This window comes from Moschus berezovskii, chromosome 7 (genome assembly GCF_049115385.1).
Source record: "Moschus berezovskii isolate FMDL1 chromosome 7, NW_MosBer_1.0, whole genome shotgun sequence".
NCBI lineage: Eukaryota > Metazoa > Chordata > Mammalia > Artiodactyla > Moschidae > Moschus > Moschus berezovskii.
Genome location: NC_142466.1, coordinates 70,836,849 through 70,860,482, shown reverse-complemented (window position 1 = coordinate 70,860,482; position 23,634 = coordinate 70,836,849). Strand labels below are relative to the sequence as shown.

Here is a 23,634-nt window from a genome sequence, read left to right as displayed (position 1 = left end):
TCCCATGGTCATGTATGGATGTGAGAGTTGGACTGTGAAGAAAGCTGATCGCCGAAGAATTGATGCTTTTGAACTGTGGTGATGGAGAAGACTCTTGAGAGTCCCTTGGACTGCAAGGAGATCCAACCAGTCCATTCTAAAGGAGATCAATCCTGGGTGTTCATTGGAAGGACTGATGCTAAAGCTGAAACTGCAATACTTTGGCCACCTCATGCGACGAGTTGACTCACTGGAAAAGACTCTGATGCTAAGAAAGGTTGGGGGCGGGAGGAGAAGGGAACGACAGAGAATGAGATGGCTGGATGGCATCACCAACTCGATGGACATGAGTTTGAGTGAACTCCGGGAGTTGGTGATGGACAGGGAGGCCTGGCATGCTGTGATTCATGGGGTCGTGCAAAGTCGGATACGACTGAGCGACTGAACTGAACTGAAATAACCTGGGATGGTTGGAATGACCCTTTTGTTCAGTGGTTTAGCCCCCAGCCAGGATCTGGAATTATCTTTAGAAAACAAAAAGTTTCTGTGGGCTAAACTTCATTTATTAGAGGGGAGCCCAGGTGACCGCCTTCTTTTGTTGAACTGCGGTTTTGTTATGTGATTGTAATATAAGAACTATGTTTTTCTACAACAGCTTTGATTGGGGCAACAGTATAATGTAGTTGCTGGGAAAATGACTAGGATCTGAGGCTGCATCATGAAAAGTCCAGTGTCTAGAATGAGGGAGGTGAAAGTTCCGTATCACTGGAGGATCTAGAGAACAGGCAATGTGATCATTGACTTGAGATAGTTGAGCTGTTTTATGAAACAATCTCAGTTTACTCTCTGGAGTCTTCACTGAATCAATGAATAGAGGCCATGGAGATGGAATCTGAGCTTAAGTTAAGGAACAAATATTCTAATTCACCTTTACCCACAAGGAGATGCTTCACACTGCAGGCTGGGCTTTTTCAGTTGTTGAGAGAATTTTGGAATTGCCTTCCCAGATGTAGGAATGAAAGGAACACTCCTCCAACTCATGGACTTGATAACTATTCTGTACCAGACACAACTAATAGGGGCTCTGGCCCACTTTTCTGGGCAGACCGTGGCCTAGCATGCTAGAGCCTAAGTGGAGGGCAACCAAAAGCTCCCATGCATCCAGAACCATCCTACAGGCTCCTCTCTCCACACCCTCTTGGCCTCTAGGCTGTCTTTCTTGTAAGTCAAGGAATATAAAGGGTGTGACATGAATTGTTTTCCCCATGTGTGCTCCTAACAGGTAACTCCCCAGGAACGAATTGCTGGATTGTCTCAGGCATACATTTTAAATGTATGCAGTTCATTACAGCACACCTAGAGCATTTGCATAACCATCACTCTCTGTAGTCGCTTCCTGGTGTTTTGATTCCTGAGAGGGCTGTGAACTCTACTCAGAAACTCCACTGTGGACCCAGCTTTGATGGAATGTGACATTCCTACACTTTTGGACTTTCTGGGTGCATATAAGCTATCAAAAAGCGTGTCTTTCCTGATGTAAAATCATCACAGTAAGAATTAAAGCCAAGTTGGGGTGTATGAGAACAGTCTGACAGTTTTTTGCTTAAATGGGAGTTAGGCAGTGTGGCTTTGCAGCATAAGAGGAGGAGACCTAGGTTCCAGACTCTATGGCCTTGCAGAAGGGACTGTCCCTCTCTGGTTCCCAATTTCTTCATCTCCAAAATGAGGTTAATAAACTCTGCCCAGACCATCTCAAATGGTGAACATGAAGAACCAATAAGATGGGCGTAAAGCATATAAATATAAGGGACTTTTTTTTAGGATCTGGATTTATGCCCACCATGCTTTGGGTAAAGATTCAGAGGGATGTTCAGTTTGCCAAGTGGCATCTTATATAAGTTGCATGCTTACATTAAATTTTCTTGGCCCCCTTGCAAAATTGTTCCCCTCTGAGTTATATTTTAAGATTATGATCCCAGCTTTTCTTAAAAATCTATACAAAAATAGCCTTATGAAATCTGTTTGTTGTGGGGACACTGTTGATACCATGCTAGCTAATTTGACAGTATCCTCCATATGAGGCTTTTTTTTTTTTTTTTAGGGATTAAAGCCTAGAAAACATTTTGTGTCCTTGAGGGACTGGTGTTTTTTCTCCTTAGTGAAAGTGAGATCTCTGCAATTAATGTCATTGCCCTTTTCTCTTGGGCTGCCAGGAAGTTCATCACTTATAGCATTTGAACCTTCGGTGGACTCATTCATCTATCTTCTGTTCCCTTCTGTTCCCTCCAGCAGTGTTAGCCGCTCTTTGTGAATCTATGGACTGTAGCCCGCCAGGCTCCTCTTTCCTTGGGGATTCTCCAGGCAAGAATACTGGAGTGGGTTGCCATTCCCTCCTCCAGGGGATCTCTCTGACCCAGGGATGGAACTGGGATCTCCTGCACTGCAGGCGGATTCTTATTTGTTGTTGTTGTTTAGTCACCAAATCATGTCCAACCCCATGGACTGCAGCACACCAGGCTCCTCTGTCCATGGAATTCTCCAGGCACAAATACTGGAGTGGGTAGCCATTGCCTTCTCCAAGGGATCTTCCTGACCCAGGAAGATACTGCCAATAAGCATATTACCTCCAGTAGGAGAAGGCAATGGCAAGCCACTCCAGTACTCTTGCCTAGAAAATCCCATGGATGGAGCAGCCTGGGAGGCTGCAGTCCGTGGGGTCGCTAAGGGTCAGACACGACTGAGCAACTTCACTTTCACTTTTCACTTTCACACATTGGAGAAGGAAATGGCAACCCACTCCAGTGTTCTTGCCTGGAGAATCCCAGGGATGGGGGAGCCTGGTGGGCTTCCATCTATGGGGTCACACAGAGTCGGACACGACTGAAGTGACTTAGCAGCAGCAGCAGCAGCAAGCATATTATAATTTATATTTTCCCAGGCACTTACATTTTCATTTTTATTCACTGTTTTATTATTTTAGTATATGTTTCCTATAAACTACCTTGGATAACTTGAGAGATGATGATGAGGAGACCAAGCGAGTAATGGAAAAATTAACAAATCCTCTGGTATGAGGAAGCCCGAGTCCCCCCCACCCCCCACAGGTTTCAAAGCTTTGAAAAAAAATGTTTGTCCTTTGGTGACTTCATGATCAACTCATCTCTTGCAGGCATATGAGGAGAATATGTATGGTAGCAAATACCAGTGGATCATCCCGGGCTGGTATGAGCCTTCCTGGTGGGAGCAGGTGCACACAGAAGCCAACTCATCACGTTGTCTCCGGAAGCATCTGCTTACTGCCATGGAGGGCTACATCGGTGTGGACTTCGAGCCCCTGAGCTCCAAGCAGATCAAGACCATCTCCGGGAAGGTCAGTGCCATGTTGTCCAGTGATGTCGGCAGAAAGCGCCCAGATCTTGTTCTGGCCTTTGCTGTGTGATTTTGAGCAAATCATTTGACCTCTCTGAGCCTCTGTTTGTTATTTGTTATAGGAGTGTAAACAAATCCTTTATTTGTTAAAGGAGTCTATCTGGCCGTCTCCCTCTTCTAGGGAATTGTGGGAATCAAGTGAGTAAGGGTGCTTTCTAAGCACATAACACAGTGTATGTGTAAGGGATGGAGTCATGACTGTTATAGCACCAACTGCAGGCACTGACTTTCAGACGAGACCACCATTTCATCCCCTGCACCCTCTAACCTGGAATGTCATTTCTCAGTCTCACTGATGCTCCTGTCAGCCTGGAAGAGAATAACCCCTCAAGTAGACTTGGGGAAACAGGTACTAAAGACCAGAAAAGACTGGTCCAAACCCCTGTTTTGCCACTTACCAGATGTGTGACCTTGAGCTGGAGTTTTCTGAGCTGCTGTTTTTTTATCTATATCATGGCAGTGCAGATATCCTCCTCTGGGGTCAAAAGGAGGACTGGTTAGCAGGTTGTGCAATGTGGCTGGCATGGTGCCTGGCACCTTGTGCTGTCATAACTGGGAGGAGGACCTTGGCAGGGTGCTTAAGTCCTCAGGCCCCCACTAGGGATGACTAACCGCTGGCCTGCTTTTATCATAGGGCTGTGAGAGAACAGGTAGCATGGTATATATAAAAGTATTTCCAAGTATACTATTCCCTATCATTGAAAGCATTATCAAGAATTGGATGGTGACAGCCCCAGTGACAATGGCAACATCCATCTCTCAGTTCTAACCACCAGCCAAAGTTTAGTACAGCAGGGCACATGATTCTTTTCTGTCTCCTCTGATCTCAGATTTTTAAGTCCTCCACCCACCTTCAATTTCACTTAAAGAATCAGTTTCATAGTAAAATATATATATATATATATAGTTTTATACATTATTTATTCTCAATCAGAGCCAACACTACAAGAATGATTTATTGATTTGTCCAAAAATAGCAAATCATTAGGACACATTTTATAAGCAGCTCTTTAAATCATGTAGCACCTGAGAGGGCCTGGAAAAACATTCTGGGTAGAAAATGTTGAAAGAAGTATTTTCATGCCTGAGTCAGTGACCATATAAAGTTTTGGGACATGCTGAATAATGAGTAGAAACAACTCATTTTTATTTCAGTAAATGTTATTTTTAAAGGTGTTGAAGTTTGCAGTTTATTAGAAGATTCTTGGGTCCAGGGATACCCCATACTTTAATCTAAAAATAGTATAAAATTTGAGGAAAGTACAAAAACTAAGAAGAAATTTCCATGCAGGCAGACAGTATAATAATTAAAATGAGAAACTTAAGGAAGACCAAAGATGAAAATGATTACACATGAGATCTGTGAAGCTAAGGGGGAGTAAGGGCTATTAGATGCACCAGGGGCCGCAAATGTCATTCCAAGGAGCATGAAGGCTACCTAGGCATAGATGTAGAAATGAACAGGAATGCATTTTGGGAAGATCATTTTTTTGCAGTGTTTTTTGGAATAAACATTTTGATTTTATAACATCTTCCAAAAAGCATTAGTTACTCAGTCGTGTCTGACTCTTTGCCACCCCATGGACTGTAAACTGCCATGCTCCTCTGTCCATGGAATTCTCCAGGCAAGAATACTGGAATGGGTTGCCATACCCTTCTCCAGGGGATCTTTCCAACCCAGGAACTGAACCCAGATCTCAAGCATTGCAGTCAGATTCTTTACCATTTGAGCTACCTGGGAATCTTAACACCTCCCAAATCACTGGCTTTCCTTTTCCTTTTTAATTTTAAATTTTTAAATTTGGGGGCAGTGAGGAGTCTGAGGCTTTCCAGGTGGCACTAGTGGTAAAGAACCCACCTGCCAATGCAGGAGACATAAGAGACAAGGGTTTGATCCCTGGGTCCGGAAGATCCCCTGGAGGAGGGCATGGCAACCCACTCCAGTATTCTTGCCTGGAGAATCCCATGGATAGAGGAGCGTGGCGGGCTCTAGTCCATAGGTTGCAGAGAGTCAGACACGACTGAAGCCACTTAGCCTGCACGCATGAAGAGGCTGACCTCATCCCCGTATCACTATACACATGAATGGGAACCTTGGAGCTACTCCTGGGACTCTTCACTTCACCGCACAGTGTGGGTTACCCACTCCTGGGTCTCCCCAGATGGATCAATGCCATCAGGAGCAAGGATCAAACCTGCATCTCTTATATCTTCTGCACTGGCAGGAAGGTTCTTTACCACTAGTGCCACTACCTGATTAAACCCTAAATCCAATGACAAATAATCTTATAAAGAAAAGGCAGAGGAGGTTTGCCATTTGGAGAAGATTGTGTGAAGATGGAGCCAGAGATTGGAATTACAAGACAAGGAACTCCAAGGATTTCTGGCAGCCTCCAGAATCTAGAAGAAAGGCATGGAATGGATTTCCCTTGGAGCCTCCAAAGGGAACCAATGCTGCCAGCACCTTAGTTTCCGTCTTCTGGTCTCTATAACTGTGAGCCAGTAAGTTTCTGTTTAAACCACCGAATTTGTGGAAATTTGTTATGGCTACCCCAGGACACTGATAATGTCACCCAGCAGGTCAGGGACAGATCCAGGGACTGGAAACCGGGACTACTAAGTTCCCACTCACTGCCCCTTCCCCTCTACCATGCTCTTCCTCTCAACTTGTGACATGCCTAGGAGCAGAGCACATCCAAGTCGGCCCTTTTTGTGATGTCTTAGTGGGCCTGTTAGTAAGTGGCAGAACAGGACAACATAAGTCTAGTAATCAGGAGATTTAGTGCCAATCCTGCATAGCCACCAACTGATCTGCCCCCTCAGCTAGACCCTCACTATCCCTGGGCCTCAGTTTCCTCAATTGAAAATGAGAAATTTGGATCATATAATTCCTAGCATCCTTTCACAGTAAAGTTCTCTGACTCTGTGTAGGTATGATATTGAGTTATTACAGTGAGCTGTGTGATGTGGTTATAATGTTAAACTCTGGAACGCCCAGGATAGAGGTGACCTATGATAAAGTCACGGAATCGGGTGGAATAGTGAGCCCTCCTGGAATGCAGTCTCTGCAGTTCCCTCTTGCATATGCCTGTCTCCAGTGCCAGGTTGCCCCAGCTTGTTCATTGGCATCCAGGAGGTTTCTGGGAGGAGGAATAACAAGGTCTCCCTCCTGGGCACATTCATCAGTCCCTGCCAGTTGGAATTTCCAGCAATGGGACAAGTGTAGACCTTTGGGCTTCCCCAAGCACATTCAGAGTTCAGTTTTCCAGAACCTCCTGTAAATAGCCTCTGGATACTTGCTTTGGCTCTCATGTCTCTTTCTCCTTGTTAAAGTTCCCCATCACCACTCTATTCCCCTAAAGTGACTCTGTTGACATTGGTGATTTCCAGTGTCAGCGTTCACTTTTCAATGTCCCATTGGGATTGTTTCCACTGTGAGTATTTATAATTTTGGTATAAAATTCCCGTGATGGCTTAGCCTCTCCAATAAGGACATTCTTCCCTGTACCATTCTCCTGCTGAGATACACAGTGTTGGGCCAAGGCACCAGATGGAAGTGTTTACAGAACCCTGGAGTCAGTGGGAACCTCTGAAGTGGCCCCAACCTTCTACCAAAGGTACAGGCTCTTTCTTTGGAAGACTTCTGTAATGTTTTCCAGAAAGAAACTTCTGTGGCCACCCACGACTGTTTATCCAACACAGCAGAACAAAAGGAAACAGAAATCTAGTGAGTCCTCAAATCAGAGCAATGACCTGGGAAAAGCTGCACGCATCTCATTGTCACTGCCATGGGAGCTCCATAACAAAGAACCTGGGGCTTTTAGGAAGCTCTGGGCTCTAGAGAGGAGGATGAGGTGCTATGGAAAAGTAGAGATGCTCCCCAGGGAGTCAGGCTTTACGATGCTGCTGCCTCTGCCCCCACCTTTCCCACAAAGCTCCTGTTACTGGCTGCTTCCCTAGATATTCATGTCTTTGGGAGACAGGCGGGACGGTGTGGCAAAGGAACATAGGCTCAGGAGGAAGGGTGTGATATGGCAGATAGTTGGCCATACAACATCCATAGCCCATCTTCCTCTTCAGTAGCATAACTCTGATTTTTAACTGGGTATGTTGCCACTCATCTGAAAATATACATTTCCCAGCCTCCCATGTAGCTAGATAGAGCCAGGATTCTAAGTCTAACCAGTGAGATTTAAGTAGCAGTATTATACAAGACTTCTAAAAGCCTACTTTAATAGGAGAGCTTACCTTCCTTCTTTCTTCTCCTCTGTATTGGTTGAAATATGGATGAGATGGCTGGAGTTATAGCAGCCATTTTGTATCAAGAGGTGACCTTGAGAAGGAAACTTTAGGATAGTGGGGCATAAAGATAAGAGCCTCAGTCTCTGGTTACACTGTGGAGTTGCCGTGGAAGCCCTGCACTACCTACCCATGGACAACTTTTACTTGAGAAAGAAATAAACTATTTCAGTTCAGTTCAGTTAAGTTCAGTCGCTCAGTCGTGTCCGACTCCCTGCGACCCCATGAATCACAGCACGCCAGGCCTCCCTGTCCATCACCAACTCCCAGAGTTCACTCAAACTCATGTCCATCAAGTCGGTGATGTCATCCAGCCATCTCATTCTCTTGTCGTCCCCTTCTCCTCCCTCCCCCAATCCTTCCCAGCATCAGAGTCTTTTCCAGTGAGTCAACTCATCGCATGAGGTGGCCAAATTTAAGTCACCAATAATTTTTTGTCTGTTATATTATACCACTGAACCTAATCAACAGTGATACAGTGACATTGGGCAAGTTATTTGGCCTTTCTCAAATTGTTTCTGATTATGCTGGCGTAATATGTCTTTTACAGATTTAGAAGGATTACATGAAGTAATACAGAGGAAAATACCTTGCTGAGTGCCAGGCACACAATAGGTCCTCAGCAAATTGTAGTTCTCTTCCTTCATCCGTGCAGCAGCCTTGAGGTCAGGTCAACAAACCTTTTCTGGTTTGTTGTTGGAATTTTACTGATTCTATAGACTGATTTAGGAAAAACTGATATCTTTGTAATATAGAGTCTTTACATCAATTCAGCTTCTCTCAGAAATCTTTTGTGTGGAACTTTTGCATGTTTTTTATTTGATTTATTTATAGGTATTTGAAGCTGAAACTGCAATACTTTGGCCACCTCATGCGACGAGTTGACTCACTGGAAAAGACTCTGATGCTGGGAAAGGTTGGGGGTGGGAGGAGAAGGGGACAACGGAGAATGAGATGGCTGGATGGCATCACCGACTCAATGGACATGAGTTTGAGTGTACTCCGGGAGTTGGTGATGGACAGGGAGGCCTGGCGTGCTGTGATTCATGGGGTCGCGGAGAGTCGGACATGACTGAGCGACTGAACTGAACTGAACTGATGTATTTTAGTGAATGTATGTGCACAGTACTATTGGGTGCATACTTTGGGGTGGAATTTCTGAGTCATAGAGAATGCATATGCTCAGCTATAATAGACACTGCCAAGCAGATTTCTAAAGTGGTTGTACCAATTTACATACCCACTGGCAGAGATTGCGCGTTTCATTTGGTTCACACACTCACCAACTTTTGGCGTTGTTAGCTTTTAAATTTTAGCCAATCTAGTGGGTGAGTGGTATCTCATTTTTATTTTAATTTACATTTCTTTGATAAGTAATGAAGTTGTTGATCTTTTCTTATCATTATTGGCCATTTTGATATTCTCTTTTATAAATTGACTATTCTCTTTTGCCCATTTTTCCACTTGGATTCTCTGCATGTTTCTCACTGATTTGTAAAAGTTCTTTTTGTATTCTGGGTATGAATTCTTAGACAGTTATAGTTATTACTTACATCATGTGTGTCTTATTTAAGCAACTTTGCCCACCCAAGCTCATGAAGATATTTTTCTATCTTGTCTTTGAGAAGTTTGTTTTACCTTTCACTTTTAGATGTAGAAATCACATGAAACTGATTTTATGTAACATCTGAGGTGGGCTTCCCTGGTGACTCAGATGGTAAAGAATTTGCCTGCAATGTGGGAGACCTGGGTTCGATCCCTGGTTTGGGAAGATCCCCCTGGAGAAGGCAATGGCTACCCACTCCAGTATTCTTGGGGCTTCCCTGGTGGCTCAGACAGTAAAGAATCTGTCTGCAATGCAGGAGAACCAGGTTCCATCCCTGGGTCAGGAAGATCCTGTGGAGAAGGGAATGGCTGCCCACTCCAGTATTCTTGCCTGGAGAATTCCATGGACAGAGGTGCCTGGCAGGCTACAGTGCATGGTGTCGCAAAGAGTCAAACACGACTGAAGCGACTTAGCTTCAGTGTGTGTGGATCTATATGTGTGTGTAAATCTATTTCTGGACTTTCTGTTCTCTTCCTGTGGTCTATTTGCCTATCCTTTAACCAATACCACACTGCCTTAATAATTGAAGTTTTTTAAGACCTGATGACCGGTAATGTTAAGTCCCTCATCTTTGTTCTTCTTCTAGATTTTCTTGGGTGTTCTTGAACCTGATGTCATGTCTCATTTAGATCTACTCATATATTTACACTTTTCATTACTTCTCATTCCTCCCTTCATTTCTGTTCTGTTTATGATCATTTTCTTTCTGCCTGTAGAACTTCTCTTGGTCTTTCTTTTAAAGAAAGAAAAGACATTTTCTTTGGTTTTGCTGAAGACACATTATCTCAGTTTCTGATTGTCTAAAATTTTCTTTCACCTTTAATATTGAGAGATATATTAATTAGGTGTAGAATTCTAGGTGGTCTGTTATTTTCTTTTAGCTCTTTCAGAGGTCATTTCATTGTCTTCTGGCATCCCTTGTTTCTGTTAAATCAGCCATCAGACTAATTGTTGCTCTTTTGAAGATAATGCATCCTTTTTTTTTTTTTTTTTTTGTCTAACTGCTTTTAACATTTTATCTTTGCTTGACTCTTCAGCAGTTTTATATGTGCGCTGAAGTACGGTTTTGTTTGGTTTTATCTTGGTTGGAGTTTAAGCATTATGGAACTTCATGAATCAGTGGATTGATGTGTTTTGGGGGAAATTCTAGGAAAATATCCCTGAAATACTGCTTCTACCTTTTTAACCTTTTCTCACATTTTAGGACACCAGTCATACATGTGCTATACATTTTCAACACATTCCATATGTCTCTTATGTTTATTCCTTATTTTCTGTCCTTTTTCTCTTCCTGTGCCTCAGGCTGAATATTTACTACTAACATTTCTTCAGTTCACTAACCTACTTTCTGCTGTGTCTAATATACTGTTTCATCCATCTATTGAGTTCTTAGTTTCATTTGTTGTATTAATATTTTAAAATTTTTAGGATTTTAATTTTATTCTTTTTTTTCCTTTCTTTGCTCCCTGTTTTCTGATGATATTCTGTATCTTTTGTCTATTTTCTTGAACATATAAACCTGCTACATTAAAGTCCAGGCCTAATAAATTCAAGATATGAACCACCTGTAGATCTGCTTTGTTGCCTATTTTTCTTCTTTCCTTTCTTTCTTCCTTCTTTCCTTCTTTTTAAAGATTTGATCCTATTACCTGGTATACCTAGTAAATTTAATTAATTGAATTCTATATGAAAAATTAAAGACGCTACAGGTGGCATTTATGTTTCTTCAGAGAAGATTTTTCTCTTTGACCAAACAGAATAGGGGCAGTTCACTTTATCCAGTCAAGAACTGAGATGATTCCAGGTTTGGCTTTAGTTTTCATAATATCTGGTCTATTTTGGTTTGACTTTATTCCTGTTTGTCCTTCAACATTCTAGACTAAAATCCTGGAATGTTTACTGGCCCTGGATTCCAACTTTTGTTCCTGATGTCCTGAGACTTTAAACATACCTTGTGTTCTTATCCCCTTAGCCACCACTTGTCACTTGGCCTCTCATCCTCCTTGTTTTATGCAGCTTGTGCTGTGCTTAGTCACTCAGTCATATCCAACTCTTTGCAACCCCATGGGTAGCCCACCAGACTCCTCCATCCGTGGGTATTCTCCGGGCAAGAATACTTGAGTGGTTTGCCATTCCATCCTCCTTATGCAGCTTAGTTATCACCAAATATCACAAGTGCAGATGTCAGTGTGCATACTGGTATCCTGTGGTTCCTCTTCCTCTGAGACCTTGGCGCTATAAGCCTTGCCACCCTGATAACCCTGAACTATAGTTCTTTGTCTTCCCATCTCTGAGGGACTGATGAAAACACTGATCCACTGTTTTCTGTTCCTACAACTGGCCTTCCCACTTGCAGATCAATAAATGCCTCCAGGGGAAGCAGCAGAGAATGTTGGACTTTTCTCAAAACATTTCTCTTCCCTCCAGGATCTTGGTTCTTCAAGTCCTAGATGTCCTGGTCGCTTTCTAATACCTTTGGATAGCTATATTTATATTTTACTCTGCTTTCCTTAATGTTCTTCATGGGAGCTTTAGTCTCATATAACCTATTTCATCATAGAGTGGATGTCTGAACTGAGACTGTTTTGCTTTAAAGGTGAAGAATATAGCACATTGAGGACAGAGTAAGCATGTCACTGACTTCAGCTCTTTGAGATATGTTATGGATAAGAGGAAGCAGACATGTTCTTTGCAGCTCCACAGAAAGACATAGCAAGCTACAGGGAGATAGGTATAAACTCTGTATCTGGAAGACTAATCTCATAGACGTCAAGCATTCCTTAAGTGGAAGGCTCTCCCTGAAGACATAGTGACTTTCCCAGCACTGAAAGAGTCTGAGAAAGGGCTCAGAAAACACCTGGAAGCTGCTATTGAGAAAATCCAATAATCAGATTGTAAGAGGGACTTAATCAATGTTAACCAATTTATGTATTCTTGAAGTCTTAAAAGATCTTTTAAAATACAGTTGTCCAAGTTATCCCACAGACACAATAAAACAAAATGTAGGGCCCTGCATTCTCAACAGGCTCCTTGGGTGACCTACGAACTACAGTAAAAGAGCCAGTAGACTGTTCCCTAGTATACCTTCCGAAGGAGACTCTGGTTGCAACATCCCACAAAGGGTGCTAGAGAGAAACTCTGCTGGTTTTGCTGCTCTGCGGGGTTGGGGGGTAGCAGTTGGAGATATTTCCCCTTTCTCCTCTTTTCTGTCCATGAGACTTCCCTCTCCCAAGAAGCAGGACTCAGCTTGGTTCTGTTGGAATGACAGACCCATAACGCTTAGTCACAGTGTGGGGTAGCAAACTTGTGTGGGCTAGCCTAGGAACCTAACCACTATTTATAACATAATTTCTGTGTGAAAAGATGTTCCACGTTCCAACAACTGCCTCTCAAAAATATGTGGGGCACAACCTGTCAGTAATTGGGACTCTTCATATAAAACTTGTTTTCTCAGAAACTTTAGCCTCTCAAGATAAACTTGACCTCAGAGCGTGAGTAATCAATCAGTTTTCAGTGTCTGCTTTACAGTGGAAGAAATTCTTCTACCCTGACTAATTGGAGACCTGCTTTAAGAACAACTGTTAGCTTTTCTCAGACAATTGTGAGAGTGTCTCTTCCTGCTGTCATTGTTTTGCCTGAGGGAGATCAACACCGGCTTCACCGGCGAACAGTGATGAATGGTCCCGGACATAGTGTGGTAGCAATGACTTCACCATGGTGCTTGCAAAGACAGTGAGAATGAGGTCACCTTTCAGGGCTAAGCTACCCGAGTGTCCCACTCCAAGGACTTCACCCACAGAAGTGAGGTAAACAGGCACATTGCCAGTGTTCTCCAGCCCCCTTTCCCTTGGTTGATGAAAAGTTTTATGAGATAGAAAAAGATAGGGATTTATAAAAGGTACACCTAAAAAATATATAGGGGCTTGTGTTGGCCCCAGTGTCCAATTGAATAAACAGTCTGATCTTGATCCCCTCTATTATCTACACACATGGAAATATCTCCAATAAACTATATCATTTACCTCCTGGTGAGGTAATACTGTGTCTGTTCACCGAAGGTCTGACTCCCCCCACCCGCAACAACTTTAAGAATGTCACAGAAACCTTCAAGGATGCCCCAGTGGCATGTCCTGGATAGAGAAGAAGTCTCGAAACGTCATGTGAATGTACTCATTAGGTTGAACAAACAGGACTCAAAGAGACACCACCAGCCCTTGGATGCCTTTGTCTGCATCAGAAAAAGCCTTGTAGCAGCAAAGTCTTGGAGAGAAGAGTTCAAGAGGCCTCATTCCTTTGATGCTTAAGCAATTAATTAGATAAATAGACATTCAGTATCAAAATTTTTGATACTTTAAAAATAGCCAAGAGCTGAATTAATAGCCTGAAAATATCCAAATTTCTTTTCTTCTTCTTTTTTTTCGGCCACGCTGTGCATCTTGTAGGATTTCAGTTCCCCGAGAAGGGATTGAATCCAGGCCCTCTGCAGTGAAAACATGGAATCCTAACCCCTGGACTGCCAAGGAATTCTCCCAAATTACATTTTAAAATCAAGAAAAATATAGCCAAATAGAAAAATAACAAAGATGTGTTGAAACAAAGCATTAAAAGTTGTGACTGTCACCATACCAGTATGGTATAAAGAGGAAACACACCTCAGAAGTGAAAGTTGCCCATCTATATGTGAAAGGAGATCACTCTTAATAGTTAACCAGAGAAATGCAAATTAAAATGAAAAGAGATGTACATTTTTTCTTGAGAAACTGACAATGATTTTAAAAATTGAGCGACTTCCCTGGTGGCCCAGTGGTTAGACTCTGCACTTCCACTTCAGGGGCACAGGTTTGATCCCTGGTTGGAGAACCAAGATCCTGCAGGCTGAGCAGCTTAAAAAAAAGAAAGAAAGAAATGCCTATTGTGGCCCAGGATGCAAGGAAATGGGCACTTTCATATAGAGTGGAATTTTAGCTTTTCATGTTTGGGGAGGATAATTTGGCCCTTTAGATGTGTGAATAGCATTTAAGGTTTTTATACCTTTTGCCTCAGCAATTATATATCTGGGAATTTCTTCTGAAAAAATAATTATCAGTGTGTGTTCAGAAAATTTAGATACAAGGATGCTTTTTTTGCAATCCTGTAATTGGGAAAAATTAGAAAAAAGCCTCAATGTCCAATAATTGGAAATTAGCTAAGGAAGTAAAAGTAGGCCATTCACACACTGGAGGGCTGTTACCCCCTATCGGCACAGGTGAAGTCTTGGGTCTTCAGGGCATCCTGGGTGAGCAGTTGTTCCAGGTGGCCAGGTGAACAACCACCTGTACTATTACTAGCAGTGACTGGAGTTCTTGGGGCAGCAACACATCCTGGACACAGGACTGATGCTATGCACACTTCATCTCAGGGAACTGTCACAGCCACCTAGACGGGAGGATGCAAAGATCTGTAGGAGATAGGACCCCAGCCCCAGGTCACGTTACCAAACCACTGAGCTGGAACTGGAGGGCAGGTAAGCCTGCTTCCAAATCCTGTGTTCTTACCACTGTGCCAGGCTCCTGCCTGGATCACTCACCAGGAGGAGGCTTCTAGATCACCTGGTCCAACCTCCTTACTTTTCAGATGAGAAACTGACGCTTAGAAAGGGTCTCTGCGGGTATTGTTTTGGGTTCTGTGATCAAGATAACACTCCTGACCCCTTGGAGCTTAATTCTTTGGGTAGATGCATTGCAGGAAGTAAAAATTGCAATAAAGAAGATAAAGCTAGTGGATAGAGATTGCCTGGCAGGAGGAGGTTGTGGAAAGGGTGGGTCAGGAAAGCATCCCTGAGAAATGACACATGTTGACATTTGTGTGCCGAGAATATCAGGCAAGAGCTGGGGCAGAAGCTTCCTGGCAGAGGAGCCATCTAGTGCAACAGCCCCGAGTGCAAACAAATTTGGTGTGAGTGAAGAAGACCCGACAGGTTCAGGGAAGAGAGGAAGCCTCATAATAGACTATTTCATGCTCCCTGATAAGAAGTGAGCAGGCAAAGAAAGGATGCTTGTGGAGAGCCAGCCTCCTGGTGGAGGGGTGCAATTACCTATGAGAAGGGGCTTGAGGAGCTGGGTTGGGCTGGAGACAGTGCTGTCTCCTTGAAGAACCCTTGGAATTGAAGAACTTCTGCCTGGTGTTTTGACTGATGAACAGAACAGTGATGGCTGGACGTGATGCATTTCCAAAGGAAATCATAAACAGATAAAATCTGAGCTATCCAATAGGAGCCAAAAAAAATAATTTTTTTTTTAAGGTGGTGGATTTGTTGCTGGGATATCATTCACATTTGGTCAGGCAGCTTCCTCATTTGGTTGACTGCAGATTCCACATTTGGAGGGGCTTGGTTGTACCCAGGCTCTGCTAACACCTTGAGCCACGGGCAAGAGACTTGAGATCCAGCCACGGAGTAACCCAGTCTTCAACAGCTCAGCTTCACCACTCTACTTGGATACCAGAACTGGCCCCAAACAGTTGGTTTTGGGGCCAGTTGGGTTGGTTTTCAAAAGGCAGTTATAACTTCAAAATTCAAACATGTGAGAAGCAGCAAAGATAAAATGAGACCAGTCTAGCTATACACACAGAGACACACACATACTCATGCTGTGTGACCTTAGCCAAGTCTCTAGACCTCTCTGTGTCTCCTGCTGCAGATTGAGAGGGCATGTGTGACCGTCTCTAAGGGGCCTTTCTGGTATAAACTGACAATGAGTTCTGGTTTCTGTTTGATTTATCCCCAAGGAGGGTTTATCCAAAGACTAAGCCATGGGCTCTGATGACATTTCTGGCAGAGGAGTTCAGAAGTGATTTGAGAAAAAGCCCATGAAGAGCTGAGGGTAATGGGTTCCCCTGGAGCGGCATTCATTTGGATCTTTAAGCCTCAGGGACTAGAGTAAAAAGGCAGTTTCATTACTTTGTGGCCTCAATCAGAATGTTAATATTACCAATGAAATTATGGGAGAAAAGAAATTTTTTTATGTGAAGTTATTTGCAGACCCTGCTATATTATGGAAGATGAAAGGGAAGAGTACAATGTAGAGATCAGAAGGGACCTTACAACTGGACAGCTAGGACCTGCCCTGGGCCCTGTGCTCTAAGAGGACCTCACTCAAGCCCCATGGGATTCAAAATCCACAAGGCCACAGGGACCTGCCCACCCGGAGCCTACCCGCCTCCCAATCCTGGGCCATACCCTGAATTCCCTGCACAAATGCCTGGAGCCACATTCAGGGTCCAAGGAGCCTCTTCAGGGAGGACTGAGCCTCTGGGTGGTCATGGGACTACTGATGCTAGAAGAGGGTGGACTGGCTTGGCTGGCTTGTGGGATGGAGTCAAGTGGGAAGGGAAGGGGGTGGGCCCCGGAGCAGTTAGCTTCCCCTGTGCTTCTGTGTCCAGACCGAAGCTCTGAGGGATCTCAGACTTCTGATTTCAAACCTGGCCTTCCAGCTTGTTAGGAAGGTTTATTTACCTTCCTTTAACCCATTATGACAAAAAGATAGCAAATATTTTATTGAAAAGTCTGTTTGTTGTCTATAACTTAGCATTTAGACATATGGTATATGGGCCTCCACTGTTACTGTAGCTCCAGGCCCAGCTAATGTCAGGAGGAGGCCTGCTCAGGATGCATTTTTCATTCCACTGGTCTTGGCAGACAGCCAGGGTTCAGATACCAGCCCTGTTACTCACTTGGTCCTAGGCAAGTGAGCTTTCCTGAGTCAATTTTCTCATCTGTAAATGGGGACAATAATAGTCCCAGTGTACAAGGTTGTTGTGGGGGTTAGATGCAATAATGCACGTTAAGAGCCTAGCACTGCGCCTGGCTCACGATAAGCACTGTGGAGTGTCAGCTCTCAGCACCATGTGCTTCGTGTCCTGGCTGGCTGTAACCTGGTGTCCCTGGTCTCCTTATTTTCCAGACGCCACAGCAATATGAGAGAGAGTACAACAACAAGCGGTCAGGAGTGGGCCCCAGCAAGTTCCACGGGTACGCCTACGACGGCATCTGGGTCATCGCCAAGACGCTTCAGAGGGCTATGGAGACGCTGCATGCCAGCAGCCGGCACCAGCGCATCCAGGACTTCAACTACACGGACCACACGCTGGGCAAGATCATCCTCAATGCCATGAATGAGACCAACTTCTTTGGGGTCACGGTCAGTCCCAAGCCCCCGGGCTCTGCTTTCCTTAGCGCCCCTTGGTGACGTACAAGGCAAGAGGCACTGTGTTACAGGCCCTCTGATATATGGATCATTTTCTCGCTTGTTCAAATAACTTCCTATGGGCTCTGTTATTGCAAGGCTGCTGAAACAGGCATGGCCAGTAACACTCTCTGATGTGTTGGGAAACTGCCTCTCTATAACTTGTGAATTAGAAAGGCCATAGTGAGTTGAAGACAGAGCAGGTGGAATCCACCAGGCAGGTTGGGGTGAGCCGACAGAAGCTCTAGATCCAGAGTCAGGTTCATATCCTGGGCATTCACTTTCAAGTTATGGTCTTCAGATTACAGAGTTTTTTCAGCCCCCAAATGGGAGTAATACCTACCTGGCAAGATAGTCATAAACACATTAGCTGTTACAAATTAAAAACTGCCCTAGCAGTTGGTTGAGCAAGCTACTTGTTCTGAGTTTCAAGATTCTTGAAATAGCTGGCAAATGGGAATAATAATGACTGACTTGCACAAAAGTCAGGACAATTGGCAATGATGAGAATCACTATTTCTTGAATGCTTATGATGCGCTAGATATGTGCTAAGCATATATGTAGATTAGCTTGATGATGTATGCCCAGTGCTAGGCACATGTAGACATGGAGGAAATGCTAGTGGTTGTTGTAGTTAATAATTGTCTCACTGCATCTGTGTGCCATCCCTAGGAAGTGGGTGCTGTTACCACCCCCAATAAAGCTGAGGCGCCTGAAACTTGGAACATTTAAGTACCATAGCTAATCAGAGGTAGAGTTGGGATCTGAACCTGGGTCTAGCTCTTAAAAGCTGCATCACACTACCTTCTAATGAACATAAGTGGTAGTCATTTATGTCTCATGATGATGTACTTGTCACTGACTGGGCTCCCAGAAAATTAGGGAAATTTGCCTAAAGAGTAGTTTGAAATGGCTAAAGTGCTGCCCATTGTTCTAATTTAAAAAGGCATTTAGAGAATCAGTCTGTCTTGGGAGTATATAAGATGAGCTGGCTGGGGTATTTCTTACATGTTCATGTTCCTTTGTGCATGCACTCAGGCTTGGGTTGTTGGTCTGACAGGCCAAAACTTGTACAGGTGCTAAGTGTAGACTGTGGTGTGGACTCCAAGGTAATATGGACTCCTTGTCCTGTCTGTGGTCCAGATGCAGGGGTGAGACCTGGACTCAAATGACATTAAGAAGTTGAAAGTGCTCAGCACCACGGGAGAGACTGTGTGAGCCTAGGGGGATTTCTGTGACCTTTGATGAAGAAGTCACGGAAGACTTTGCAAGTGGAATCTTTTGGGTTGTGCCTTAGACCTGCAGACAGGGGGCTGGCGGTCCAGCTGGATGGAGTGTGGTGAGGTGCATGTACTATGTTGGGAGTATTGAAAGGGAGGGTGGTGAGGCTGGGAAGGTGAGCTGGGGCACAGCTCTGTAGGGAAAGCTAAGGAGGCTGGCCTTATCTTACAGGCCAACAATTTTCCAAGTGTGCCTTGACCAGCAGCACCAGCATCTCCTGGGAGCGGGATAGAAATGCAAATGCTTGAGCCTAACCCCAGACCCACTGAATTAGAATCTAAGGGTTGGAGCACAGCCATCTGTGGTTTAACAGACCCCCTAATGCACAGGAGAGTTTAGAACCACTGCTCTGGGCATTGGGGAGCATTGAGGTTTGCTAAAAAGAAGGAGAGTTCCAAATTCCTAAATAGAGCCCCTCTTGACCTGAGACCTGGACATCTGCTCCCACAGCTCGGAAGTGAAGGCTCTTGTTAGTTATCGGTAAAGGTCATGTCTATAGTGCAGCCTGGACGCAGACTGAAAACTTTAACAGCTTTCCTCAGCCCAGTGGTTTCAAAAAATTCTTTTTTTTTAACCTCAGAACTTCTTCTTATCAGATTGTACATGGCCCCTGGTGTGTAATATAAATTAAAGAGGAAATTCTCAGGTGAATGGAAGAAGAGCCCAGAGCCCTTCCAGATCAGCCCCCTTCACATCCCACCTCACCTCTCCTGAGACCTCTCCCTCAGAAAGTCTCCACAGAGCACCAAATGCCTCAGAAGTCCTTTCTGTCCATGGAACACATTCACAGACAGAGCCTTAGAGAAGAGTGGAATTTACCAGGGGTCCCACTAGTAGCATTGTGGCAAAGCTGTCTCAAAATATCGGTCCACTTTTTCAGGCCATCTTGTCACGCTTTGTTTACCATTTAATAGAATGAATTTGTAATATCCCAAGTTGAAGTGGCTGGATAGAGAGCTACAGAATCTAGGAAGCCTCTCCTAACCCTGAATGCAGCATTTTGTCTAGATGCCTGATGTAGCTTAGGTGGAGATCGTTTATAACTACTCCTAATAATAATACATGATCCCTACTTGATGCGCAATTAGATGAGGCTGCCTGAAAGGCTTTACACAGCTTGAAGATGACTTTCTTTTTGATGGGACATTCCTTGATGCATATTTATGCCTGGTCTCATTTGTGATTCATGATTCAGCAAATGTCAGAACTGAAAGCAATCTTGCTGCTCCTGCTGCTGCTAAGTCGCTTCAGTCGTGTCCGACTCTGTGCGACCCCATAGACGGCAGCCCACCAGGCTCCCCCGTCCCTGGGATTCTCCAGGCAAGAACACTGGAGTGGGTTGCCATTGCCTTCTCCAATGCATGAAAGTGAAAAGTGAAAGCGAAGTTGCTCAGTCGTGTCCGACTCTTAGATCCTCAGATTCAACCCCCTTGGGTTGCAGATGAGTATCTGAGGTACGGATGGGGAGTTTCAAAGTCACACGGAAAGAAGGTTCAATTTAGGCAGGACAGTAGCTCAGATGGGCCTGCCGTCACCACACTGGTGCTGTCTCTCTCCTCTTTATACAAATCTTCCATTAGTTGAGAAAAAGATTGCAATAGTGAAACAGGTCTTCAGGTTTTTTCCCCTTCCTCATCCCCTTTGTCACATATTAATATGTGCTTGTCACTGGGCTCGAGACAGGTTTCATTAAAATTGTCTTCTGATCAGAGAAAAAAGACCAACTTCTGACAAAATAAAGTGTCCCTGTGGTCCAAGGAGATCACAGAAGGCCAAGTTCAGACATAAATAAAGAGTTGGAAAGGAAAGGAGCAGGAGGTAGAAATAAATTGAAGCATTTTCTATTTGCTGAAGGGTTTTCATTATACAGCATACACGGTATCCATTTTTCCATTCTCAGGCAGACACTTTATTCTGGGTCACCCTCATTCAGCATGTTTACTATACGGAAAATCGTTTAAACACATTAAATTAATTATATCCGTGACTCAATTTCAATTGATTCAGTATGCATTCTCGCCTGGGAGCCAGGCCTGTGGCTGCCAGTTGATGTGTTAAAGAGATTTCTTCGGGCATCCCAGGTCGGGACTCTGGCTTAGTCTGGGGCCCTAGTCTCTTTAATTTTCTTAAGAGCTCTCCTCCCAGCCACCTTCCTCTGAGAACACTGGAGAATAGGACTTGTGTCGCCAGCTGCACACTGATGGTCTAGGGCACCTACTACCTCTGATTCCCTGAGCCCACAGTTCCAGTTTCTGGCCCGGTCATTACCTCTCTCTGGTCTGCAAATCTCAGAATGCTTTCTCACCTGGAAACCCTTCTTCTAACAAACACCTGATAAAACTCAGGCTCGAACTGACTGTTAGGTCTCAAAAGCCCAGAGCATTCTGAGAATCCCAGACAGCAGAGTTCCTCTAGGGCAAGGATTCCTAAACTTCTGTACACATGTGGGAAAATCCCAGGGAACTTCGTTAAAAATACAAATTTCCTAGCCCTGCCTCAGAACTGATTCAATGGCTTTGCAGTAGTGCCAAAAAATTCCCATTATTAACAAGTAGTCCTGCTGCTGCTGCTAAGTCACTTCAGTCGCGTCCGACTCTGTGTGACCCCATAGATGGCAGCCCACCAGGCTCCCCCGTCCCTGGGATTCTCCAGGCAAGAACACTGGAGTGGGTTGCCATTGCCTTCTCCAATGCATGAAAGTGAAAAGTGAAGGTGAAGTCACTCAGTCGTGTTGGACTCTTAGCAACCCCATGGACTGCAGCCTACCAGGCTCCTCCGTCCATGGGATTTTCCAGGCAAGAGTACTGGAGTGGGGTGCCATTGCCTTCTCCGGACAAGTAGTCCTGGTGAGTCTCAAAAAGCCACATTGAGAATTGCTTGGGGCTCTGTCAGATGTATTTGTTCCTCCATTCATTCGCTCCTTAGCAGATCCTGCGCTGGGTGCTAGGAGCTGGGAGCACAAAGAAGAATGATATGGTCTGTGGGTTCCCTACCCAGTGGTAGAGAGATGGTAGATAACAATTGCCAGTCACTGTCCAAGGTCAGCCCAGACCCTTGGAGCAGGAACTCCATTCTGCTTATGAGAGGAAAAACCAGGAAGCTGCCCTGGATTTTCCCACAGTTCGGTAAGCAAAACTCCATGTGTGGGTAACCACAAGGTGCCTGTGCTGTGAGTTCTCCCTGTGCCATGCCCTGGGGAGTGAGGGTGCAATGCCAAGTTCCCTCCTCCCTAGCACTCAGGCCATGTACTGTGGTTTAACAGACTCCTCCAAGAAGGCTTTTCTACCAGAGAGACACTGAATTCATCAACAAGCTAATATCCATAACCCTTCAAAGGCTACTTGGGAACGTGTGCTGAGTTTCCAGGTGAAAAAACCAAAGCTTAAATTTCTGGGGGGTGATCATGTTTTAATTCCTCCCAGTTTCCAATCTCTTTCCCCCCAAAAGATGATGTTCCAGCCTTCAAAATGGACACTTCTTTTGGGTGTGTCAGAACGAGATACGAGGGCTCTAACCAGCAGTATCCCTCCTTTAGTGAGTGTTTCTTCTGGTTTGTCTTTTGAAACGACACCATATTTATTTTGTGGTGCCTATGACAAAGGCTAAATTCATAGAATATCATATCCTATCGTGTGCACCAGTTTCTCCAGGAAGTCACTGAGAGCCTTTACACCAGGCTTGGATCAGGGCTGTGAGGCTTACAAGAGCACTTGGGCATACAGAAATTGAAAGGGGCTCTTGGGAATATTTTTGACCATGAGAAGGGGGCCCATTCTTTCTCAACTATTTCCTGTGATCACCTCCTCCCTCCCTGTGGGTGGACCTCATATAGAAGCGATCATAGCTGCAAAGAGGGTGACCCATGAGTTCCTCCAGCTATAATAATAGACCCCATCTTCATCCTTCGCCCAGCCTCTCTCAAACAGCTGTGGGCCTCGACATCTCAATTTAACATCTCGGGAGAGGCCTGCAACCTTAAGTTCAGGCAGTCATCTCTGATGGCTGTTATCACTAATTGATCTCACCAAGAAGGTTACGAAGATAGCAGGTGGCAGTTTGCAGAGTTCATCGATCTGTTTGTGTTTGTCGCTGAAGAATGGGAATCCAGCCCTCACCAGTGTGCCCCTTAAACTTCAAGTTTTTATTGGAGATTTTTAAAAAATTATCTCTACTAAGACTCAAATACTGCCCCCATCCCCAATCAATATTTTGCCTGAAAAGAGGACATCCTAGAGTAATCTCAGTTTGGCTGGGATCCCAATCACTAAGTTCTTGGAACCAGGTCGTTAGAGGAAGCTAACCAGCTCCTCGTCCCAGGAAAATGACACACTGTTGACTGAAGCCTCATTTATTTCATTCCCACTGTTGCCTGGCCATGCTGTGACTCTAAAGTTGTACAGTTGATTTTTTTTATCAAACAGGAAACTTTACACTACACACACACACACACACACACACACGAATGAATTAAACGTCATGTTGTTCAAGTCTGCCTATCTTTCTCGCCTCTCTGATCTTTGGGGTCCTGGTTTTATTCTCCAATACAGAAGCTTCCCACCAGCCACCCATTTGTGCCTTATATTTGATATCATCATTTTGCCTTTAGATTTTTTTTTAGTCTGAATTTGAGTGAGACAAGAACTAGAGTACTAGGAACTCCACCCAGAAATAGAGAAAACCCTACCAACTTAGGATTTGACCCCTTTAGGGGCTGGTCATTCAACCAGTCATGACTCCATCCCCTGGACTCTCCTGATTCCACCTGTTTCGATTTTATTCTCGAAGCAATCACTGGAGAGCTTGTCAGAAACTCTGCC

General features: G+C 44.4%; 1 protein-coding gene across 2 annotated transcripts in view; it reads left to right on the top strand.

Moving 5' to 3' along the window:
• Positions 1 to 23,634, top strand: part of GABBR2 (gamma-aminobutyric acid type B receptor subunit 2) — a 379,938-nt gene that overhangs the window by 226,669 nt on the left and 129,635 nt on the right. For both annotated transcript variants that reach the window (XM_055427123.2, XM_055427124.2), the window contains exons 6-7: positions 3,149 to 3,349; positions 17,254 to 17,490. In XM_055427123.2, coding sequence (XP_055283098.1) covers positions 3,149 to 3,349; positions 17,254 to 17,490 — 438 coding nt within the window. The remainder of the gene's footprint in view (positions 1 to 3,148; positions 3,350 to 17,253; positions 17,491 to 23,634) is intronic.